The following is a 19907-nucleotide window of genomic DNA, read 5'->3' as shown; positions in this document are numbered from 1 at the left end:
TAAATACATATAAAAGCTTGGCTTACACATCTGCCTGTGGCAAAGAATTCCATCCTCTATTCTGAGGCTGTGTCCTCTGATCTTAGACTCTCCCACCATAGGAAATATCCTCTCTACATTCACTCTATCAAAGCCTTTCACCATTCGATAGGTTTCAATGAGGTCACCCCTCATTCTTCTAAATTCTAGTGATTACAAGCCCACAGCCATCAAACACTCTTCATGTGACAAGTCTTTCAATCCTGGAATCACTTATGTGAATCCCCTTTGAACCCTTCCAGCACATCCTTTCTTTTATATTCTAGTACTCTAGAAATGAATGCATGTGCCTTCCTCATCACAGACTCAACTTACAAATTAACCATTATTAAATCCTGCACAAGACTCCCAGATTCCTTTGCACCTCTGTTTTTTGCATTTCCTCTCCATTGAGAAAAAAGTCAACCCTTTCATTTCTTCTACCAAAGTTCATGACCATACACTTCCAATACTATATTCCATCTACCATTTCTTTGCCCATACTGCTAATCTGAGGTCCTTCTGTAGCCTCTCTACTTCCTCAAAACTTCCTGCCCCTCCACCTATCTTCATATCATCTGCAAACTTTGCAACAAAGCTATCAATTCCATCATCCAAATCATTGGCATATAGCATAAAAAGAATCTATCCCAACACAAACCCTGCGATACACCACTAGTTACGATCAGCCAATGAGAAAAAGCTCCCTTTATTCCCACTCTTTGCCTCCTGTCAATCGGCCACGCTTTATCCTTGCTAGCATCTTTCCTGTAATATGATGGGCTCGTAGCTTGTTAAGCAGCTTCATGCATGACACCTTGTCAAAAGCCTTCTGAAAATTCAAATACACACCATCAATTTATTCTCCTTTGTCTATCCTGCGTGTTACTTCAAATAATTCCAACAGATTTGTCAGGCAAGATTTTTCCTTGAGGAAACCATGCTGATGATGACTTACTTCATCATGTGCCTTCCAGTACCTTGAGACCTTATCCTTAATATTGACTCCAACATCTTCCCAACCACTAAATGGCCTATAGTTTCCTGTATTCTGCCTCTCTCCCTTTTTGAAGTGACATTTGCAATTTCCAGTTTTCCGGAACCATTTCAGAATCTACTGATTCTTGAAAGATCATTACTAAGGCCTCCATGATCTCTTCAGCCACCTCCTTCAGAACTTTGGGGTGTACACCATCTGGACTAGGTGACTTATCTACCTTCAGACCTTTCAGTTTCCCAAGAACCTTCTCACTAGTTATGGTAACTTCACACACTTCATGACCCCAGACGCCTAGAACTTTCACCACACTGCTAGTGTCTTCCACAGTGAAGACTGATGCAAAATACTTATTCAGTTCATCCACAATTTCATTGTTTCATTTCTGTTGCTTTTTAAAAGCTTTTAATCCTCTGACTTCCCACTAAATTTTGCTCTAATCCAGGCAGCATCCTGCTAATCCTCCTCTGCATCCTTTTTAAACCTTCCACATACTTCCTCTACTGTTTCAACCAGAAATGAATACAATGCTCCTAGAAGGATCTATGGATGTACTAAGGGATACAGTATGTTATATTTAGGTGTTTCTAGATCTAATCATATAGACTTTGCTAATACTGTACATGTAGCTAATTCACAGCAACTTTCATGGTCTACAGTCACCACAAAGTTCCTTTGTAGTTTGCACTGCACAGATGGGTTGCGGTCTCTTTGTGAACCATGTTTACCCCTCTGCCCCCCACCAATATCCATTTTTGTGGATTATCCAATTTAACCTTCCAATATTTAATAAGCTATATTTCTCAAAGCTACTTAGGATGAAATCCTATTTCATGGCTTATAGCATTGTAAATAGAAATACGACAATTCAGCATTTCCTTTCTTGCCAGTGTCGATTTTCTTTAACACAAATGTATAATATTACACTGAAGGAAAAACAGTTATTTGCATTTTTGTAAGTTATCTATAACTGATTAGCAAAAAGTAATCAGATCCATACTTTTAACAAGCCATCAAACTGCCGGAACAATGTACTTTTATGTTGTTCCTTTCCCACATTTTGTATATTTGCACTATCAAGAATCTGACAAAAATGGCTTCTCACCTGCAGTGGACTACAGTGGGCCCCCTGTTGCCAGCAATCTGTCTGCTTCCTTCCACCTCTTGTACAAGATCTAGAAGTGACTGTGCTGTATCTGGAGTTTTGTGATCCGGCCAAGATGAGTACCAATAATGCCTTACACTTCGAGACTGTTTGGAATGCTGGAAAGAAGGAAGTCAATTGATCCTCGGTCTCATGAAGTCTTCTTTCTAATATCTCTTTGGAGATAACTAATGGTCTAAAACAAATAATTTGCTCATAGTTTTGCCTTCATATCTTTACCCCTTTTTGCCCTGCACACTCCTGCTGAAAATATTAGCCTATGATTTTGTGATCTTGACAATTAATAGTGCTTGAAAATATCCTGCAGAATGACATCTTTTGTTTGAAAATCAAAACCACACTAATTCTCTATCCCACTGCCCATCTGTAGCCACGCACACTTGTACAATGAAGTCCAACACAAACTTAAGGAACATTAGAGGAGAATGCAATGGGATAATGTGCCCAGGCAAGCCTCCTTTCTCTCACCTTGCACTCTGCCCTCCTGTTGCAGATACACCTATCTGGCCATCCACACTATCATCGTTTTGTAAACTTCTATCAGGTCACCCATAGCCTCCTTTTCTCCAAAGAAAAACAGACTAAGACAACCTGATCTCTACTCAAGCCCTTCAGTCCTGGCAACATCTCTTTGAATCTTTACTGAATCCTCCCCAGCTTAATCACATCCTTGTGAAAGGACAGTGACCAGAGCTGTACACGATACTTCAAGTGCAGACTAACCGATTTTTAATAAAACTGCAACATGACATCCCTGCTCTCTTGGCCCTGTGGCCAATGAAGGAAAGCATGCCTTATGTCTCTCTCACCCTCCTGTCTAACTATATTCCCATTTTCAGGAAGCTGTGTCCTTGTACATCAAGGTATGTCCATTCAGCAACACTGTCCAGGACCCTGCATTTCAGTGCGTCTGAACATGATGGTTTCACATTTCAAAAGGCATCACTTTGTATTTGTCTGATTTAAATTACATATACCATTCCCTTGCCCACTTTCCCAGTCAATCTATATCCTTAGATTAACTTCTGCACTGTCTGCTCTTCCAGAACATTTTGTGCCATCTGCAAATATAATAATCATGCCACATACAGTACATCTCCATCTAAATCATTAATATATATAATTAACACTAAAGGCCCTAGCAGTAAGCCACACCAGTAGTCACAGGAATCCAACTCTCCACTATCACTCTCCGCCTCCTTCCTTTACAACAATTTTGTATTCTGCTAGGAGGCTCATCATGGATCCCATCCCATGTAGTCTAACATGCTGCATTATTTCATCAAAAGCTTGATCTTAAATCCATTATTCAAAGAAGCAAGCATTTCCCTGGCTTTCCGTTTCTCTTAACCCTTTTAAAAAAAAACCTTCAAAATCCGATGAAATAATCATTGATCTTGTGACTGCAAGCCAGACATTTCGTCAACAAACATGACTACTGCAGTATCAACATAATGTCAAATCGTTCAAAATGTAATTTAGTTCCATTCCCCAGTATTTGATCTTCCTTCAATCAGCTGTTCAGCCTATTTTGAAGCATTGCCCTGTTTCTGTTTTAATTACAATCCCAGTGCATTCAACACCTCCAAGTGAATAAAGCATTTCTTGTTCTCTGTCCCAGGCATCTGACATTTAACATTATATTAATTTCTATTTGTTTTATCCCCATCAATTACTACTTATTAACACCATTTGCCACTTTTGTTGTTAACTATGCTAATATGATTATTTTACCAGTACCTTAATGCTTAGATCCCGAACACTGTACCCATCGTACTCTTTCACACTGTTTACAACAAGATCAAACCTGCCAAAGGAACCTTGCTTTTCCGGCCAATAGACAACACATTTCTGAAATGCACAAGAAAAATGACATCAAGATAAATAAATGCATTAAATTTATATAGTACAAAGTTTTCTGATTAAGACTTCCCAGTAATAAAATCTTAAATTTTCGCCTTGTACGCAGGATTAAACAAGGTACTTTAAAATCAAGTATAAGCTTTAATAAAAACTTACGTATTGCATTCAATATGGGAACTGACTTTACCCTCTTTTCAAATTTGTTATCACCTGCTACATCGTAAAAGTAGTATTCTTTCCAGCCACACAGCTTCCATTCACTTGGGCGTATTAGACAAACGCTATGGGACTCTTTGGCTCATAGGGGAGCCCCGCCCCACCTTGTATAGGAGGAAACTCCATTCTGAAAATGGCTCTTGCCTCTATTTAAAATTATTTCAAAATAAACTTGGCTCATGACAGCTGGAAGCATTCTGCTGCATCTCCATGAAACCCATGGACAGAGCCTCATGAAGATCTGAATCCAAGGATCACCACCTCCTCCTCAAAGGCAGGAAGAGTCTGTTAAAAGAACCGATCTGTCCAAGTGGCCTTGAGTCACTGCCAAGTATGTTGTACTTCAGAAAGGAGCAGTGACAAAAAGATACAACATTGATGGCAATCAAGATATTGTTCCATCTCTAATGTCATCTCAGAAGTTCAAATTTCAAAGTAAATATATTATCAAAGTACAAATATGTCAGGTATACTTGCAGGTATACTTAGCAAATCTATAGAATAGTGACAATGTCAGGATCAGTGAAAGATCAAATAGAGTGCAAAAAACAACAAACTGCAAATGCAAATGAAAATAAATAGTAGTAAATAATGAAAACATGAGATAATGAGAAAAAGAGTCCTTAAAGTGAGGTTGTTGGTGCTGGAATATCTCAATGGATGGGCAGGCTAGTGTAGTTATCCCCTTTGTGAGGACAATATGAGTGAGGTTGATGCTCTGGAGCATGTTGATATCAAGGCAGAGGAGGTATTGGAGTTATTAAAATACATTAGGATGGATAAGTACCTGGGGCCTGATGGAATATTCCCTAGGCACTTCCACAGGGCCTCTGTGCCTCTGGCTAGGGTCTTTATGTCCTCGTTGTCCACGTGAATGGTACCGGAGGATTAGAGGGAGGCGAATATTGTCCCCTTGTTCAAAAAAGGTAGTAGGGATAGTCCAGGTAATTATAGACCAGTGAGCCTTACGTCTGTGGTGGGAAAGCTGTTGGAAAAGATTCTTAGAGATGGGATCTATGGGCATGTAGAGAACCATGGTCTGATCAGGAACAGTCAGCATGGCTTTGTGAAGGGCAGATCATGTCTAACAAGTCTGATAGAGTTCTTTGAGAAGGTGACCAGGCACATAGATGAGGGTTGTGCAGTGGATGTGATCTATATGGATTTTAGTAAGGCATTTGACAAGGTTCCACACGGTAGGCTTATTCAGAAAGTCAGAAGGCATGGGATCCAGGGAAGTTTGGCCAGGTGGATTTAGAATTGGCTTGCCTGCAGAAGGCAGAGGGTTGTGGTAGAGGGAGTACATTCAGATTGGAGGATTGTGACTAGTGGTATCCCACAAGGATCTGTTCTGGGACCTCTACTTTCAGTGATTTTTATAAATGACCGGGATGCGGGGGTAGAAAGGTGGGTTGGCAAGTTTGCAGACGACACAAAGGTTGGTGGTGTTGTAGATAGTGTAGAAGATTGTCGAAGATTGCAGAGAGACATTGATAGGATGCAGAAGTGGGCTGAGAAGTGGCAGATGGAGTTCAACCCGGAGAAGTGTGAGGTGGTGCACTTTGGAAGGACAAACTCCAAGGCAGAGTACAAAGTAAATGGCAGGATACTTGGTAGTGTGGAGGAGCAGAGGGATCTGGGGGTACATGTCCACAGATCCTTGCAAGTTGCCTCACAGGTAGATAGGGTAGTTAAGAAAGCTTATGGGGTGTTAGCTTTCATAAGTCGAGGGATAGAGTTTAAGAGTCGCGAGGTAATGATGCAGCTCTATAAAACTCCAGTTAGGCCACACTTGGAGTACTGTGTCCAGTTCTGGTTGCCTCACTATAGGAAGGATGTGGAAGCATTGGAAAGGGTACAGAGGAGATTTACCAGGATGCTGCCTGGTTTAGAGAGTATGCATTATGATCAAAGATTAAGGGAGCTAGGGCTTAGTCTTTGGAGGGAAGGAGGATGAGAGGAGACATGATAGAGGTGTACAAGATATTAAGAGGAATAGATAGAGTGGATAGCCAGCGCCTCTTCCCCAGGGCACCACTGCTCAATACAAGAGGACATGGCTTTACGGTAAGGGGTGGCAAGTTCAAGGGGGATATTAGAGGAAGGTTTTTTACTCAGAGAGTGGTTGGTGCGTGGAATACACTGCCTGAGTCAGTGGTGAAGGCAGATACACTAGTGACATTTGAGAGACTACTAGACAGGTATATGGAGGAATTTAAGTTGGGGGTTTATATGGGAGGCAGGGTTTGAGGGTCAACACAATGTGGGCCGAAGGTCCTGTACTGTGCTGTACTATTCTATGTTCTATGTATTCAAGAGCCCGATGGTTGTGGGTAGTAACTGTTCTTGAACTTGGTGGTATGAGTCAATAGTGTCATCATCTAAATGTGATGGCGGGCAAGTGGGATGAAATTAGAATGGAGATGGAAAAGGTGGATAGGCCCCTTATTCCTAATTTCTCCACAATAATCCCACAATAAAAAACTCCCCCCCCCTTATTTAATTATTTTTTCTTTGTTTTACGAACACTGGGAAACTACGTACTGTTCTATAAATCTCACAAATCCTTCATTGCAAAGTGAACCAATAAATCCATGTACCTCATTTTTTTCTTTTAGCTTTGTTATCATCACAATTATTGGACAATCTTCTTGCCATACCATCTCCCAGAAGTCATTTACTGTATTTACCATGGGGCCCTGAGTAGCAATGTAAGCTTTCTCTTTTCCTCGATATCCCTGCATCAAAAAGAAAAAGGAAGACAAATAAAGTCCGATGCAATTTAATAATAGGTGTAATGCAAAAAATTCTAACTAATTTACTCAAATAGCTTGAATACAATAGAAAAACTAAAGGTTGACTGTATATTCACATTTACAGAATGCATTTGTAAAAATAGCATTATGTAGGAAAGAAATGGCATGTCAATAGAAAAAATATTATATAAAAATGAATTCCTTATCTATCCAAGTTAGAGAACAGATCTATTAAAATAGGAAATTTAAAGTCAAATTACAAACAATGGATGTTTCAATTTAAATTGAGGAAGGCACCTGACATATTAGAAATTTAAAAGGAATTGGTTGAAAAGACTGAGGTGACTTTGTAAAAGTTGGAGACAGATTATGGCACAAACAATTCTGAATATCAAAATTTAAGTAGTACTGTTGCATTAAGTGAGAAGGTTAAAATTAGACAACAATATCTACTCTGCTAATTTGAGTTAGAAGGCTAAGAAGGCTTTATGGACACGAGGAGGAGGAATTTCTTTAGATAGGGAGTGGTGAATCAGTGGATTTCATTGCCATAGGCACCTATGAATGGGTATATTTAAAGAAGAGGTTGTAAAGTTCCTAAACAGTAAATGTAAGGGGTTTCTTCTTTCATGTTATTGCTAAGGCTAATAAAATGGCTTCTTTGTTATGTTAAAAATAAAATGCCTTCTCTTTGATATTAATTGCTGAGACAGTGGTTCTCTCTCTAGCAGCTTGTTTGGGTTATATTACTGATAATGAGAATTGTATTCATTTGTTAACCAATTGGAATAGACGTTATTCTTTCTTGTGTGTCTGTAAGCTATTTTTTTTTGCGGGCTTTGGGGCAGAAGGCGCAATGGGGACAGGGAGAGGAGACGCGATGCTGTAAGCTGGGCGACGGAACAAACCCCAAGCGGGAGTCTGAGGCCCAATCTTTTCGGGAGGGGAACCGAAGAGGAAGGACGTGCTGGACGCACTTTGGTCGACCACCGTGGTTGGTCCCTGGCGGCGGGTCGAGGGGGTCGGAGGAAATCACATGGTGGAAAGAAGACCCCGTTCACTGAGTTTCAACGGTTGTGCATGAAGTGGTTGAACTTTGATAAGTTTGGCGCCTTTTACTTTCCTTTTATATTTTATCTCTATGAGTTACATAGTTCCAGTAAGATCTATAAAGTGTAATCATTTAGTCATATATGGTGTATTGTCTGTAATTTGGTGGTGTAGGGTACATCACACAGCATCCACACAAACTTGATTACCCAGTTTGGCGGGGCCGGAAGCTGTTTCCCCTAGACGAAAGTGAGCTGAGTGAGCCTGAGGCTTACCAGGAGGCTGCATAAGGGTATCAATGGATATGGAGAGAAGGCAGAAATTAAAACAGAATAATAAATCAGTCATGACAAACTGGCACAGCATACTTATTGGGCCAAATGGTCTAATTCTAGTCCTCTGCCTATGGTCTTCGTGTTTTATCAGTTGGAAGTAAATTTAAATTGAGTAAAAATGTATAGTGAACACTGGAAGATTTCCAATAAAAATCATTTTCTATTGTATAGATTAGTGCGAAAATAAAGTAGTCTCACTCTTATGTAGTTAGCATTAATATACGAGCTTAGGAGATCATCACAGTTCTCTGATGACAGGAGGACTCGGGTCTGTGTATCTAAAGAAGGAACAAAGTATTTGTTAAAAAGCATATCAGGAACATCACAGTTTGAACACCACCACACAGAAATCATCCAAGGTCTGCATAACTGTTTAAAAAAATGATTCAAAATACAGTGGACCTTTTCCCTCTGAGACTTGAGGTGAGGGCAGTGATCCTAACTGGAGAAAGTAACTCACTAACGCTGTGATTGCAGGTCTGTAGAGCCTAAATGTACTGACATGTTGAGGGTGGGGTTGTTCACAAAGTACTATGTGCAAAATTAGTCTGGCATGTCTTGGACTAATTCCAACAGGATAGAAATTCCTATTGAATTTCACTTTGATTGGACAACTGAGTGAGAGAAATGTCAGTGCAAGTTGTAATTTGGGACTTAATTCTGGCAGGCAAAATTTCTTCAACTAGTTCTGTTGGCATAGTAAGAGGAAACCTTGAGCGGAACTGAAAATGCTTGATGTCTACAGCAGAAAGGCTTAATCTTGATCACCTCAAATATAACACATGACCAAATCCAAATCATTAATAAGGAATAATGAGGAAAATATATTAGATAACTGTGTTTCTCAAAAACCTTCATGCTTTTGTAATTTGTACTTTGGTACAAATGCTGACAATTGATCTTATCATAGAATGCAATCTAAATGCTCACTCTGACATGAAAACTGGTTGATACTTGTAGAAGAAGCAGGTAGAGCACTGCTTAATATTCCATTTACATCACACTGGCCTTCACATTTCACTCAACCGGTTAATCTGAACAAATACAGATGTTCAACTCAGATACTTCTGTCTTATTCTGTAATAAGAGTTTCATTCAAATGGGATGTATATAAAACACCAGAAGATGACTTTATGTGGAATCTTTGTCAGGTTTAATATATAAGTTTTACTGTATATGGTTTATTTTTCATATTGCTGGGGGATTAAATAATGTATTTCCTTGTTGATATTCTGTATAGTCAAGATTGAATTCTTATTTTATTGTTATCTGATTTCTGGCCTGATAGTTGGTTAATTTGTTAATGAAACACAGTACTGAGCTTGTGTTTTTGCTAATGATCTGATTTTTGTTCTTTAGGACTGGTTTTACAGTCTATGTGCTGTAAAACTACATATACTATAAAAACAGCCCTATGCTCACATTTGATAAATCCAATAAATTGACTTAATTTTCCAAACATATTTATGTTTGTAGATCCAACAGTATCCTTCTTTGTTTATTTAAATTTCTTCATAAGTTATTGTGTGTTATGCGTTCTATGGGCATGTGCTTTGCACCCTGGTTCAGATAAACTTTATCTGGTTTCTATATACATTATACAGTTATATGCATTATATACATGTATGTAGTTAAATGGCAATAAACTTCACTTGACTTGACCAATGCGCTTACATATTGCCATAGCCTAGAACTGGGGAAAGGCACACAGGTTGCTTAAAAAAAAATAGCAGCCTCTGTAGAGATTTTAAACCTATGTGTAGAAAAATAAAACTTAAAAAAAAACAAAATCCACAAATATTTTGTAGGTGTAATCAGCACAGAAAATGGAATACAAACAGCTGAAGGCCAACAAATATGAAGCATCAGTAGCATTGTTCATTTCTCTACTTGTGCAGCCAGACAGAACTTTTATCCCAGTAGGATAAAAGTTAGGATGGGTGTGAGTTTGGATGGAAAATGAAATCAAGGGCATTTACATGTAATTGCATGTAAATTACATGTAATTTACATGTATTTTTCTCTGTGATGGATGTCATAGAAGTTTTGATGACTGGTTGCATCTGGTAGATACTGCAAACTGTAGTCATGATGTGTCGGTGATGAGGGAATTGGTGTACATAACAGACACTACAGGTAAGTGAATAACATTCATTAAATTGTACATCTTCCTAAACAAGCAAATAACATGATCACTAGGTACTTTTCTTTTTCTCCTTTTGTCTTTTTGATAAAACTGTCAAGTGGTTAATATTTATTTAATAAAAAAGAAATACTGAGATACTCTCATCAGTAAAAATGTAGAAATCAATGCAGACTTTTAAATTCATTTTGCTCAGTTGAATAACAGGAAAAATCACTGCTTTTTTAGAATATTACCAATTAGAATAATATTATGTTCAATTATTTTGCCTGTGACTGCTTTAAACAAAATGCATGAAGAAGTATCACATATGACTCCAGTGTTATGGTTGTTTGGGTAACAGAAATTTTCCCATATGGAATTTACGCATTATTTCCCCAGAATCTGAGATTTGGGAAAAAAAATCACTCTCACAGAAAAAAATATGAAAAAAAAGTAAATCAATAAATGCAAAATTGATGCAATGTTGTAATATAGAAAATTTTGGTACTGAGTGCATGATACGGAAGTCACCTGTACATTTATCTGTATATTAACTGAACTAATATGCTTCATTGAAATTCATATTCTTTCAAGTTTATCAAAAAGAAGTGCAATTATTTTCCCTTTAGGATTGATTAGAAGAGTTATCAAACATCAGACTTACTTGGTAAAATAGTTTTATATCTGTTTTTTGAAGCATGACCTGGGATATTCAACTCATTGGATTCAATAAAATTAGGTGGAATTTTCTAAAAGAAAGGAAAAGTGAATTGAGGGCTCCATTATTATTAATTAAAGGGCAAAAAGAGCATAAACATTTAAGGAGAGCACACTGACAAAAATCAAATTAAATGTTTGAAATGTAAGTGCAGAAATCTTATTTCAGTATCACAGTATAGATCTTCAATGTTACTGTAGGGTTGGGAACTTTTCAACATACTATTGAAACATCAGTGTGGTATTTGCAACTTCATTTTCTGAATATATTACCATTAAGAGTTAAGAAAAGCAGTGTATAATGTTACAGAGAATGTGTATGTCAGCCAAGTCCAGCTGTAGGCACGGCACACATAACCCAACAGGATATAGAGACTTTACAAGATACAACTATAAAATTGTAGGTGAGCTTTGTGAAAGGAATCTTCTTACTGATGGGACAATAGAACTTAAGGATACAAAGCACCTCTCTGGCCTACAGACCTTAATTACCTCTTGTACTGATCTATCACTGAGCCCTCCTGGTCCCACAAATTGATCTACCATCTGACTCCACCTTTCCTAAAATGATCTGCATAGAGATGGTCAATTAAATTGTAAAATTGCACACTGGATATAGAATTAAGAGGTTTATCCAAAGAACAAACTGTCACAGTATAGTACCAGTTTAGTGTTTCATCTCCTTCTAAGTGATAACTTAAGGATATAGTAAGTACTATTGATCACAACTTCACTTTCATTGCACTATTTACTGGGATGTGACTTTGGACCTCAACTCCAAATAAAGGCATCTTTTTTCTGTAATGAAATAACAACAGAACAAGTGCAATTCTAAATTTACTTCAGACCCAAATAATAATAGTGATTCTTCAACCATAAGCAGAGCAAAGAGCCAAATAAACATAAAATATGCAATTATGATTATTTGATAGATATTTTCTTTTCATTTAGTTAGCTTACATATTTATTTCATTAATTTGATAAACAGTGACTATTGTTCCCTATTCTATGCTACGCAATTGAATTATAGCACTGTTAAACCACAGTTCAGGATTGCTGGTCAGCAGCTCATGTACTGTATTCACCGCTAACCAATGACTTACAGAATTCTGTGAACAAAGCCAGTCAGATCCTCTGCCCACAAAGTCTTTGATGGCTGGTTAAAGCATGCTGCCTGGTCTAGCGTAAAGGGAAGTCTCTCAGACCACTACGAATATTTAATCCATTCAGAAACAAAGTATTTTTTTAAAGCTACAAAACTAGTTATAAATTTTAAACATAAAAAAAAAGTTAAAAAAAGCCTAATGCCCTTTAAAGAAAATCTAAAACATGAAAGGATGCTCAACTGTTGCAAAAATCTGAAAAAGCAAAAGGTTTATCTCACTCGGCAGTTCCTCGCCAGTGAACTCCCCACAGTGTCTCCATCAGGGTGTTGGTTACTCACATGGATTGCCCGTGTTCAACTGCAGTTAGCTAAAATGCATTGGGAATTTTTGGATAGAAACAGAAAATGCTGGAGAAGCTCAGCTGTACAGGTAACAGCTAAGTGAAAAGAGATGGTTATCATTATAGGTCAGAGACCCTCTGTCAGCACATGAAGATAAAAGAAATTCATTTTCGAAGGTAGGGAGGTGAGAGGTTAGAACATATGGAATATCTCTTTCTCGGTCTATGTTTGTACATGGATGCACGGAAATCACAATCTTTTCGGGACGTACAAAGGGAATTATTGTAAATTGTCTGCAAAGCATTGCCTATTATAAAAACTGGTTGTCTCAGAATCCCTGGGTCCCTCCACAGTTCATTGATGAAATGTTAATTGAGCCCTAAAGGGAATAATTGTGAGAGACCACTAGATGGTGCTCATGCTCAGAAGTACAATGAAAAGAGAAGTGTAACTGTGCTAAAACCATTGGTAGGAATGGTCTATGCTGGCCTGCAAGGTTGCATTTATTCGCAGTGAGACTAATTCTTAGTGCTTGAGTTAGTTAAAATATTTCAATCAGCATGTGAAGACAGACTCCGGCGGATTGAGCGGATGAGACCAATGGAAGGTCCAACGTTCAAGAAGGCGGTCTCTGCAAGCGTCGTGGAACGTGTAGAGCAGGACAAGACACAGAAGGCGTCCTGGTCATCCACTGCGCCTAGTCCCATTTCCAGCCGTCTCGACTCCGTCTTGCCACTGGATCCAGATGGGAATTGGGAAGAGAGAGTGAGGCTGACGCTGCGCAACTCTCCCTCGCTTAAATCCAAGTCACGCGCTAGTCTCGACACCATCAATAATGGTGTTGAGGTCCTCATCGACGTATGATGGACGAACAACAACAACACATTTATTTTAGTAAATCTCAAGGTGTAGAGATTGCCAAGAAACTGAACTGTGTGACTCTGAATGTCTGTGTGCTACAAGTTTTAATTTCAATTTTGAGGCACTCTTTGGGGCACTCCTCCGTTTCCGTGGACGTTTGCAAAGAAAAAGAATTTCAGGATGTATGTTGTATATATTTCTCTGACATTAAATGTACCTATTGATCCTATTTAAATAAAAATTAGTTGCAAAGGAAAGCCTGAGACTTGTTGTGAATTCTAAAATGTCTGATATTTCTCTTTCAGGTCATCTCTGCAAATAACATCCCAATATGAGGAGTCATACGCACATGAACACTGAAATTCAATGGTGTGCAAAATACCTTAGACAGAACTTCGGTAAATATAGACCACGTGTATCTGTGTCCAAAGGCAGCAGGGGCTAGTCATAATGAAGAGGCTCTTCATGAGGCTTGTGAACCTGTTTCATTGTCATGTGAAGGCAAACTGCTTGATCAGATTTCAATTCATGGAAGATGGAGCGGGAATCCTTCTCAATTAAAGTCTTTTTTAATCTCTGTATTTAACCTCTGTGCTCCTGTCAGAGTGACTGTTTCGTCAAATGTTTCTCTGCCAACGTGAGTAGTCTGGAGTTAGTGATTTTCATGGACCATTTTATGAAGGAGATTTTATGGATGGACTTTTAAGTGTTTTTCTCCATGCTCCACGAAGTTATCTCAGAATCGATTGTTTACTTTATGATTCAGATGCCGGGTATGTGAACAATCTGAGCTACCCTCCAAAACTGGTAGAGAGTAAATAGAACCATGTGTGGTGATGTTGGTCAAGGAGCAAACACCAGCTGCTGCTTGATAAATCATGAACTTAGTGTTGGGCTTGACATCTTACTCCACAAACAGTTGTTGCCCACAGGCAGCCAAAGTCTTATGGCATATTCAAAATAATGACGGATGAAGCCATAAATGCATCCATCTATAAAATTGAGGTTCGAGTCCTGAACTACACCATTGATAACAATACCAGTTCCCATTCCATAACAGTGTTTTGTATTATCCACTGTGGTGATTTGCCCAGAAACATGATGGTGTTCTGTGAATCCACTGCGGTAATTAGTGTGACTAATGCTAATTCTGCAATTGAACCTGAGTTAAGACCATTAGATATCACAACACGGCTGGTCAGTAATTGCCGCAATTGAACCAGCCATGCAGGAAGAACAGGCTGCAGACTCTGCAACGCCCTGTGGGGGTTTGTGGTGGGTTCAAGTTTGCTCACTTGCACTTATTATGCTCTTTAAGGCAGGTAAGTGAATGCTTTGGGGATTTAATAGTGAATGGGCATCGATCCTCATTGTTAGGCTGCTTCATTAATCTGCTCTGTTCTTATATGCAAACCATTTCTCAGGAGAGCTTGCATCTGAACTACCTGTTCAACCCAAACCTCATTCAACCCTGTCCTTGCTGCAGGCCGCACTGTTGATGACCCATCAGATACAGACCTCAACTGTCAGCTAAACACTACAATTAGGCAATCTGTACATATTTGGGCTGATGACTGTGCGTGTCCAATTAGTGATAGGAGGTTGTCGTTTATGGTTTCTTTCTATGCAACTTCTGTTGCTGGATCAGATTCAAAGCTGATCTGAAAAGAGATGGCCCAAAGCATAACTTTATGGTGAAGGGAGGGTGTGTGAAGTTCAAGAGTTCTACTTTCATCATGCTGAGATTGTAGAAAGGAGCTGAAATGAGATGAGATACAGAGCACCCTACACTTTTCAATGGGCTCTGCCTTTCTGCTGGCCATGGGTACTGTAATTAATTTAACAACTTTCCTCCAAGGGGGAAAATAGTGATAAAGACTTGAATGTTCCCTGTTAGTTTGTTGTTTCTGCTGCAGGTTTTGTGCAACTTCATTGTCTAAAAGAAAAGGAAGTTTTTGGATGAACCATTGTTGGTGGCAGCATCCGTACGTCTCGAGAGACGATGGAGTGACACTTTTTTTGATGGTTCTTGGGGTTGTTGACTTGGGACTATTTGCACTTCCTAGAGTGGTTGTCCAACCCCACTCTGGAGTAACAGTCTCTTTCACAGCAGCTGCAGGTGAAGGAGGAATGTGCTATGGGTGATGCAGCTGTGACTTTTCTCTGGACTTATTGATCAGCATGTTGGTCCTTGCTACTTCAGCACGTTGTTCATGGCTTTTGACTGCGGCCCACCAAGTTGATCCAATCTGCAACTGTTTAATCGCATGTGTTGAGGTCGATGCCTGCCAGCTTCATATCACGCTACCCAATGTAAAGTTCAATATATAGTCTGGTCAGTTTGAAATCAGTGATGAGGATGGTACTGGAGGGAATTCCAAAGGATGGTTCTACCAGCATTTGAATAGAAATAGTTTGATTAGGAGGAGTCAGCTTTCGTAACCAAAAGGGTAGATGGGAGTAGGGCTGTGGATCTCGCCTATTTGGAGTAGAGCAAGGCCTTTGACAAAGTCCTGTACAGCAGTCCGGTCTGGAAGGTTGGGTGCCATCAAATCCAGGGAGAGCTAGGTAGGTGGATTCAAAATTGACTCCAAGGTGGGAAGCAGAGGGTGGAAGTTGAAAATTGTTTCTCAGAGTAGAAGCCGGAGACCAGCAAAATGCCAGTTTTGGGACCTTATTATATGCTCTTTATATGAATAATTTGGATTCAAACGCACAAGGCTTGATCAATCTTGATGATGTGAGGTTAGGAGATGTTTTTGGTAGTGAAGCAGGTCACTGTAGATTATAGGAAATTATTAATGAGTTAGGGAAGTGGTCTGAGGTGTACCAGATAAAGATAAGTGTGAGATGATACATTTTGGAAAGTCAAACCAGTATCGGACTTGGACTATGAATGGTAGGGGACTATGGAGTGTAATGAAACAGAAGGACTTAGGAGTACAAGTGCATAGATCATTGAAAGCGGTATCGTAGGTAGTCAGGGTGGTGGCGAAGGAAATTGCTTCACTGGTCTTCATTAGTCAGGGGATAGGAGTAGGTACAATATGTTGTAGTTGTATAAGTCACTGGTAAAACAGCACTTGGAGTATTGTACGCAGTTTTGGTCACCTGGTTATGGGAAAGACCTGGTTAAATGATAAAGAATACAGGAAAGATTTACAAGGATGTTGGAACGACTAGAAGGCCTAAGTTGTAGGGAGAGGTTGGTCATGGTATGTTTTTATCCATTGGAATGTAGGAGAATGTGGCATGACCTTATGGAAGTGTTCAAAATTATGACAGACATAGATAAAGTGGATGGTAACATTCGTTTTTTTATCTGGGTTAGGAGAACTCCAAAACCAGGCTGTTTGATACAAACATGACCAAAACAAGTGATCAGGCTAATGAAGCAACACACACAAAAACAATGCTGGAGGAAGTCAGCATCTAAGGAAAACAGGAAACAGTCAATATTTTGGGCCGAGACCCTTCATCAAGACTAGAGAAAAAAAGATGAGAAGTCAGAGTTAGAAGGTGGGGGGTGGGGAGGAAGAAACACAAAGTGATAGGTGAAACCAGGAGTGGGGAGAGAGGTGAAGTAAAGAACTGGGAAGTTGATTGGTGAAAGAGATACAGGACTGGAGAAGGGGGAGTCTGATAGGAGAGGACAGAAGGCCATGGAGGAAAGAAAAGGGGAAGGAGCACCAGAGGGAGGTGATGGGCAGACAAGGAGATGAGGTGAAAGAGGGAAAAGTGAAAGGTGTATGGTGAAGGGGGGAGGGAGTGCTGTGGTCATTACCGGAAATCTGAGAAATCGATGTGCATGGGATCAGGTTGGAGGCTACCCAAAGGGAATATAAGGTGTTGCTCCTCCAACCTGAGTGTGACCAGCACATAATTTTCCTTAACCTCTGCCATCTCCAATGGGATCCACCACCAAGCTCATCTTTCCCTGCCCCCCACCCCCACTTTCTGCTTTCTGCAGGGTTCGCTCTCTACTCAACTGCCTTGTCCATTCATCCCTTCCCACTGACCTCCCTCCTGGCACTTAACCTTGCAAGTGGAACAAGTGCTACTCCTGCCTCTACACCTACTCCCTCACTACCTTTCAGGGCCCCAAACAGTCCTTCCAAGTGAGGCAACACTTCACCTGTATGTCTGTTGGGGTCATCTACTGTAATGGGTGCTCCCGCTGTGGACTCCTGTATATCGGTGAGACCCGATGTAGATTGGGAGACCACTTCGCTGAGCACCAATGCTCTGTCTGCCAGAAAAAGCGGGATCTCCCAATGGCCACTGACTTTAATGTCACTTCTCATTCCCATTCTGATATGTCAGTCCATGATCTCCCTGGCTGTCGCGATGAGGCTACACTCAGGTTGGAGGAGCAACACCTTATATTCCATCGGGTTAGCCTCCAACGTAATGGCATGAACATCGATTTCTCAAAATTCTCTTAATGCCCCCTCTCCTTCACCATTCCTCATTCCCTTAGCCCTCCCTCACCTTATCACCTTATCTGCCCATCATATCCCTCTGGTTCTCCATCTTATCTTTCTTCCACGGCCTTCTGTCCTGTCCTATCAGATTCCCCCTTCTCCAGCCCAGTATCTCTTTCACCAATCAACTTCCCAGCTCTTTACTTCACCCCTCCCCTTCTCCCACTTTCACCTATCACATTGCATTTCTTCCTCCCCTCCACCACCTTCTAACTGACTTATCATCTTTTTTCTCCAGTCCTGATGAAGAGGCTTGGCCCAAATTGTCGACTGCACTCTTTTCCATAGATGCTGCCTGGCCTGCTGAGTTCCTCCAGCATTTTGTGTGTGTTGCTCGGATTTCCAGCACCTGCAGATTTTCTCTGGTTTGTGATCAGGCTAACGAAGCTCAGTAATGTAAGTTACATGTTTAACTCACTCATTCTATATTCACAAATAACACATTCAACATTGCCATTTGGTTTGTTTCAATCAATTGTTAAGATTTATGCCTGCTTAGAATTACTCATAACTGTTTTAGAAAATGATACTTTACACAATACAACAAAGAAGACAACTAAGTTATCATGCTGGAATATATTGTTGAAGTTCCAGTTGTCTTGCAAAATGTTCCAGCAATATCACAACTGTTACTTAAATGTTAGATGCAGCTAGTAACTTAAAAATATTTTACCGAGAATTCAGCTTCCAGGGCTTCTGAATTGTTTATAGCTTCCTTTAGTTGTTCCTTGTTTAGCAGAAAGCTGGTGGTTTGTAAGTATTGCAGAGTAATTTCCCGAGGAGTAGAGATTGACTTGATGGGTTCAATATTTCCCAAGGCACTTACATCCAGTGTAAGGGAGACGTTTGAGCCTCTTCTAAATATTATACAAAAAGCAACAAAAAAAATATCAGTTTGCAGAAAATGAACGCAATTGTACGCACTTGTGATTCACAGCTCGCATATAAAGGTTGTTTTGCACATTTTATTTTGCACTGGTGATCTGTCAAGAATTTAGCTAGGATACTATCTAGACGTACATAGGGCTTGTCTGTCATCAGACTTGCATGTACAAATGATGTAGTAATGCATTTGACATGCAGCGAGCATTTTTATAAGCACTGAATTGCTTGATAGAATTGGAACCTGTGGCCTGAATTTACAACGCAAGGTAAAGGTAAAAGCACAGCCTGCCACAATTTGGCAAAAAGACTCGAATTAAAAGATCCTGATTGAACATCAACATTTTGCTCACTGATCCATTACTCTGCACTTCATCTCTATCCACAGCTGTCACAAACAATGGCTGCAGCATTGTTTCTCTATTTTGTGGACCTCAGTGCAATATACTAAAATCTATGGACCTTCTTGAGCTGTGAACTCACAGTGGTTTGGTATTTTTTTTAATGGGGACCCACTGGCTTTCACCAGTGTGGTGCCCAGCACACAGAAGAGCAGCATGGTCTCTCCCCGTTGCATTCCTGACATCTATGTTCTCTCACCTCCAAGTTCATCTTTTATGCTGCTGTAATGTGGCTACATTAGTGATGAGTCTCAGCCTGAAACAATCACTGCTTATTCCTCTCCATAGATGCTGCCTAACCTGCTGTGTTCCTCTAGCATTTTCTGTGTTGCATGTGGCTGCCTTGAGAATTTAATTTAAAATTGGCTTTTACTTCCCCCAGCAGATAATGTGGAATTACAACAGCAGTAAACTCTGGAGATATTTGCTGTAGGTAACTGTGCAGGAATAATCATTTTGCTTAATTCAGGGTTAAAACAAACTCAATATTTTTGTTTAGTTGGCATTTCACTATATTTCCAATATGTCTGTTCAAGTCACCAATTGAGCAGTAATACTACACACAATACCTATCCATTGGCCAAAAAAGG

General features: G+C 39.8%; 1 protein-coding gene across 3 annotated transcripts in view; it reads right to left on the bottom strand.

Moving 5' to 3' along the window:
* The window catches only part of LOC134355543 (receptor-type tyrosine-protein phosphatase R-like), a 77569-nt gene that overhangs the window by 8539 nt on the left and 49123 nt on the right, over positions 1-19907 (bottom strand). For all 3 annotated transcript variants that reach the window (XM_063065556.1, XM_063065557.1, XM_063065555.1), the window contains exons 3-8: positions 18708-18891; positions 11190-11274; positions 8599-8678; positions 6860-6997; positions 3921-4031; positions 2121-2278 (exon numbers count right to left, since the gene is read on the bottom strand). In XM_063065556.1, the coding sequence (XP_062921626.1) occupies positions 2121-2278; positions 3921-4031; positions 6860-6997; positions 8599-8678; positions 11190-11274; positions 18708-18891 (756 nt within the window). The remainder of the gene's footprint in view (positions 1-2120; positions 2279-3920; positions 4032-6859; positions 6998-8598; positions 8679-11189; positions 11275-18707; positions 18892-19907) is intronic.

Source organism: Mobula hypostoma, chromosome 13, assembly GCF_963921235.1.
Source record: "Mobula hypostoma chromosome 13, sMobHyp1.1, whole genome shotgun sequence".
In the NCBI taxonomy this organism is placed as follows: Eukaryota; Metazoa; Chordata; class Chondrichthyes; order Myliobatiformes; family Myliobatidae; genus Mobula; species Mobula hypostoma.
Note: the sequence above shows the minus strand (reverse complement) of the source record. Positions and strands in the feature narration are given on the sequence as shown.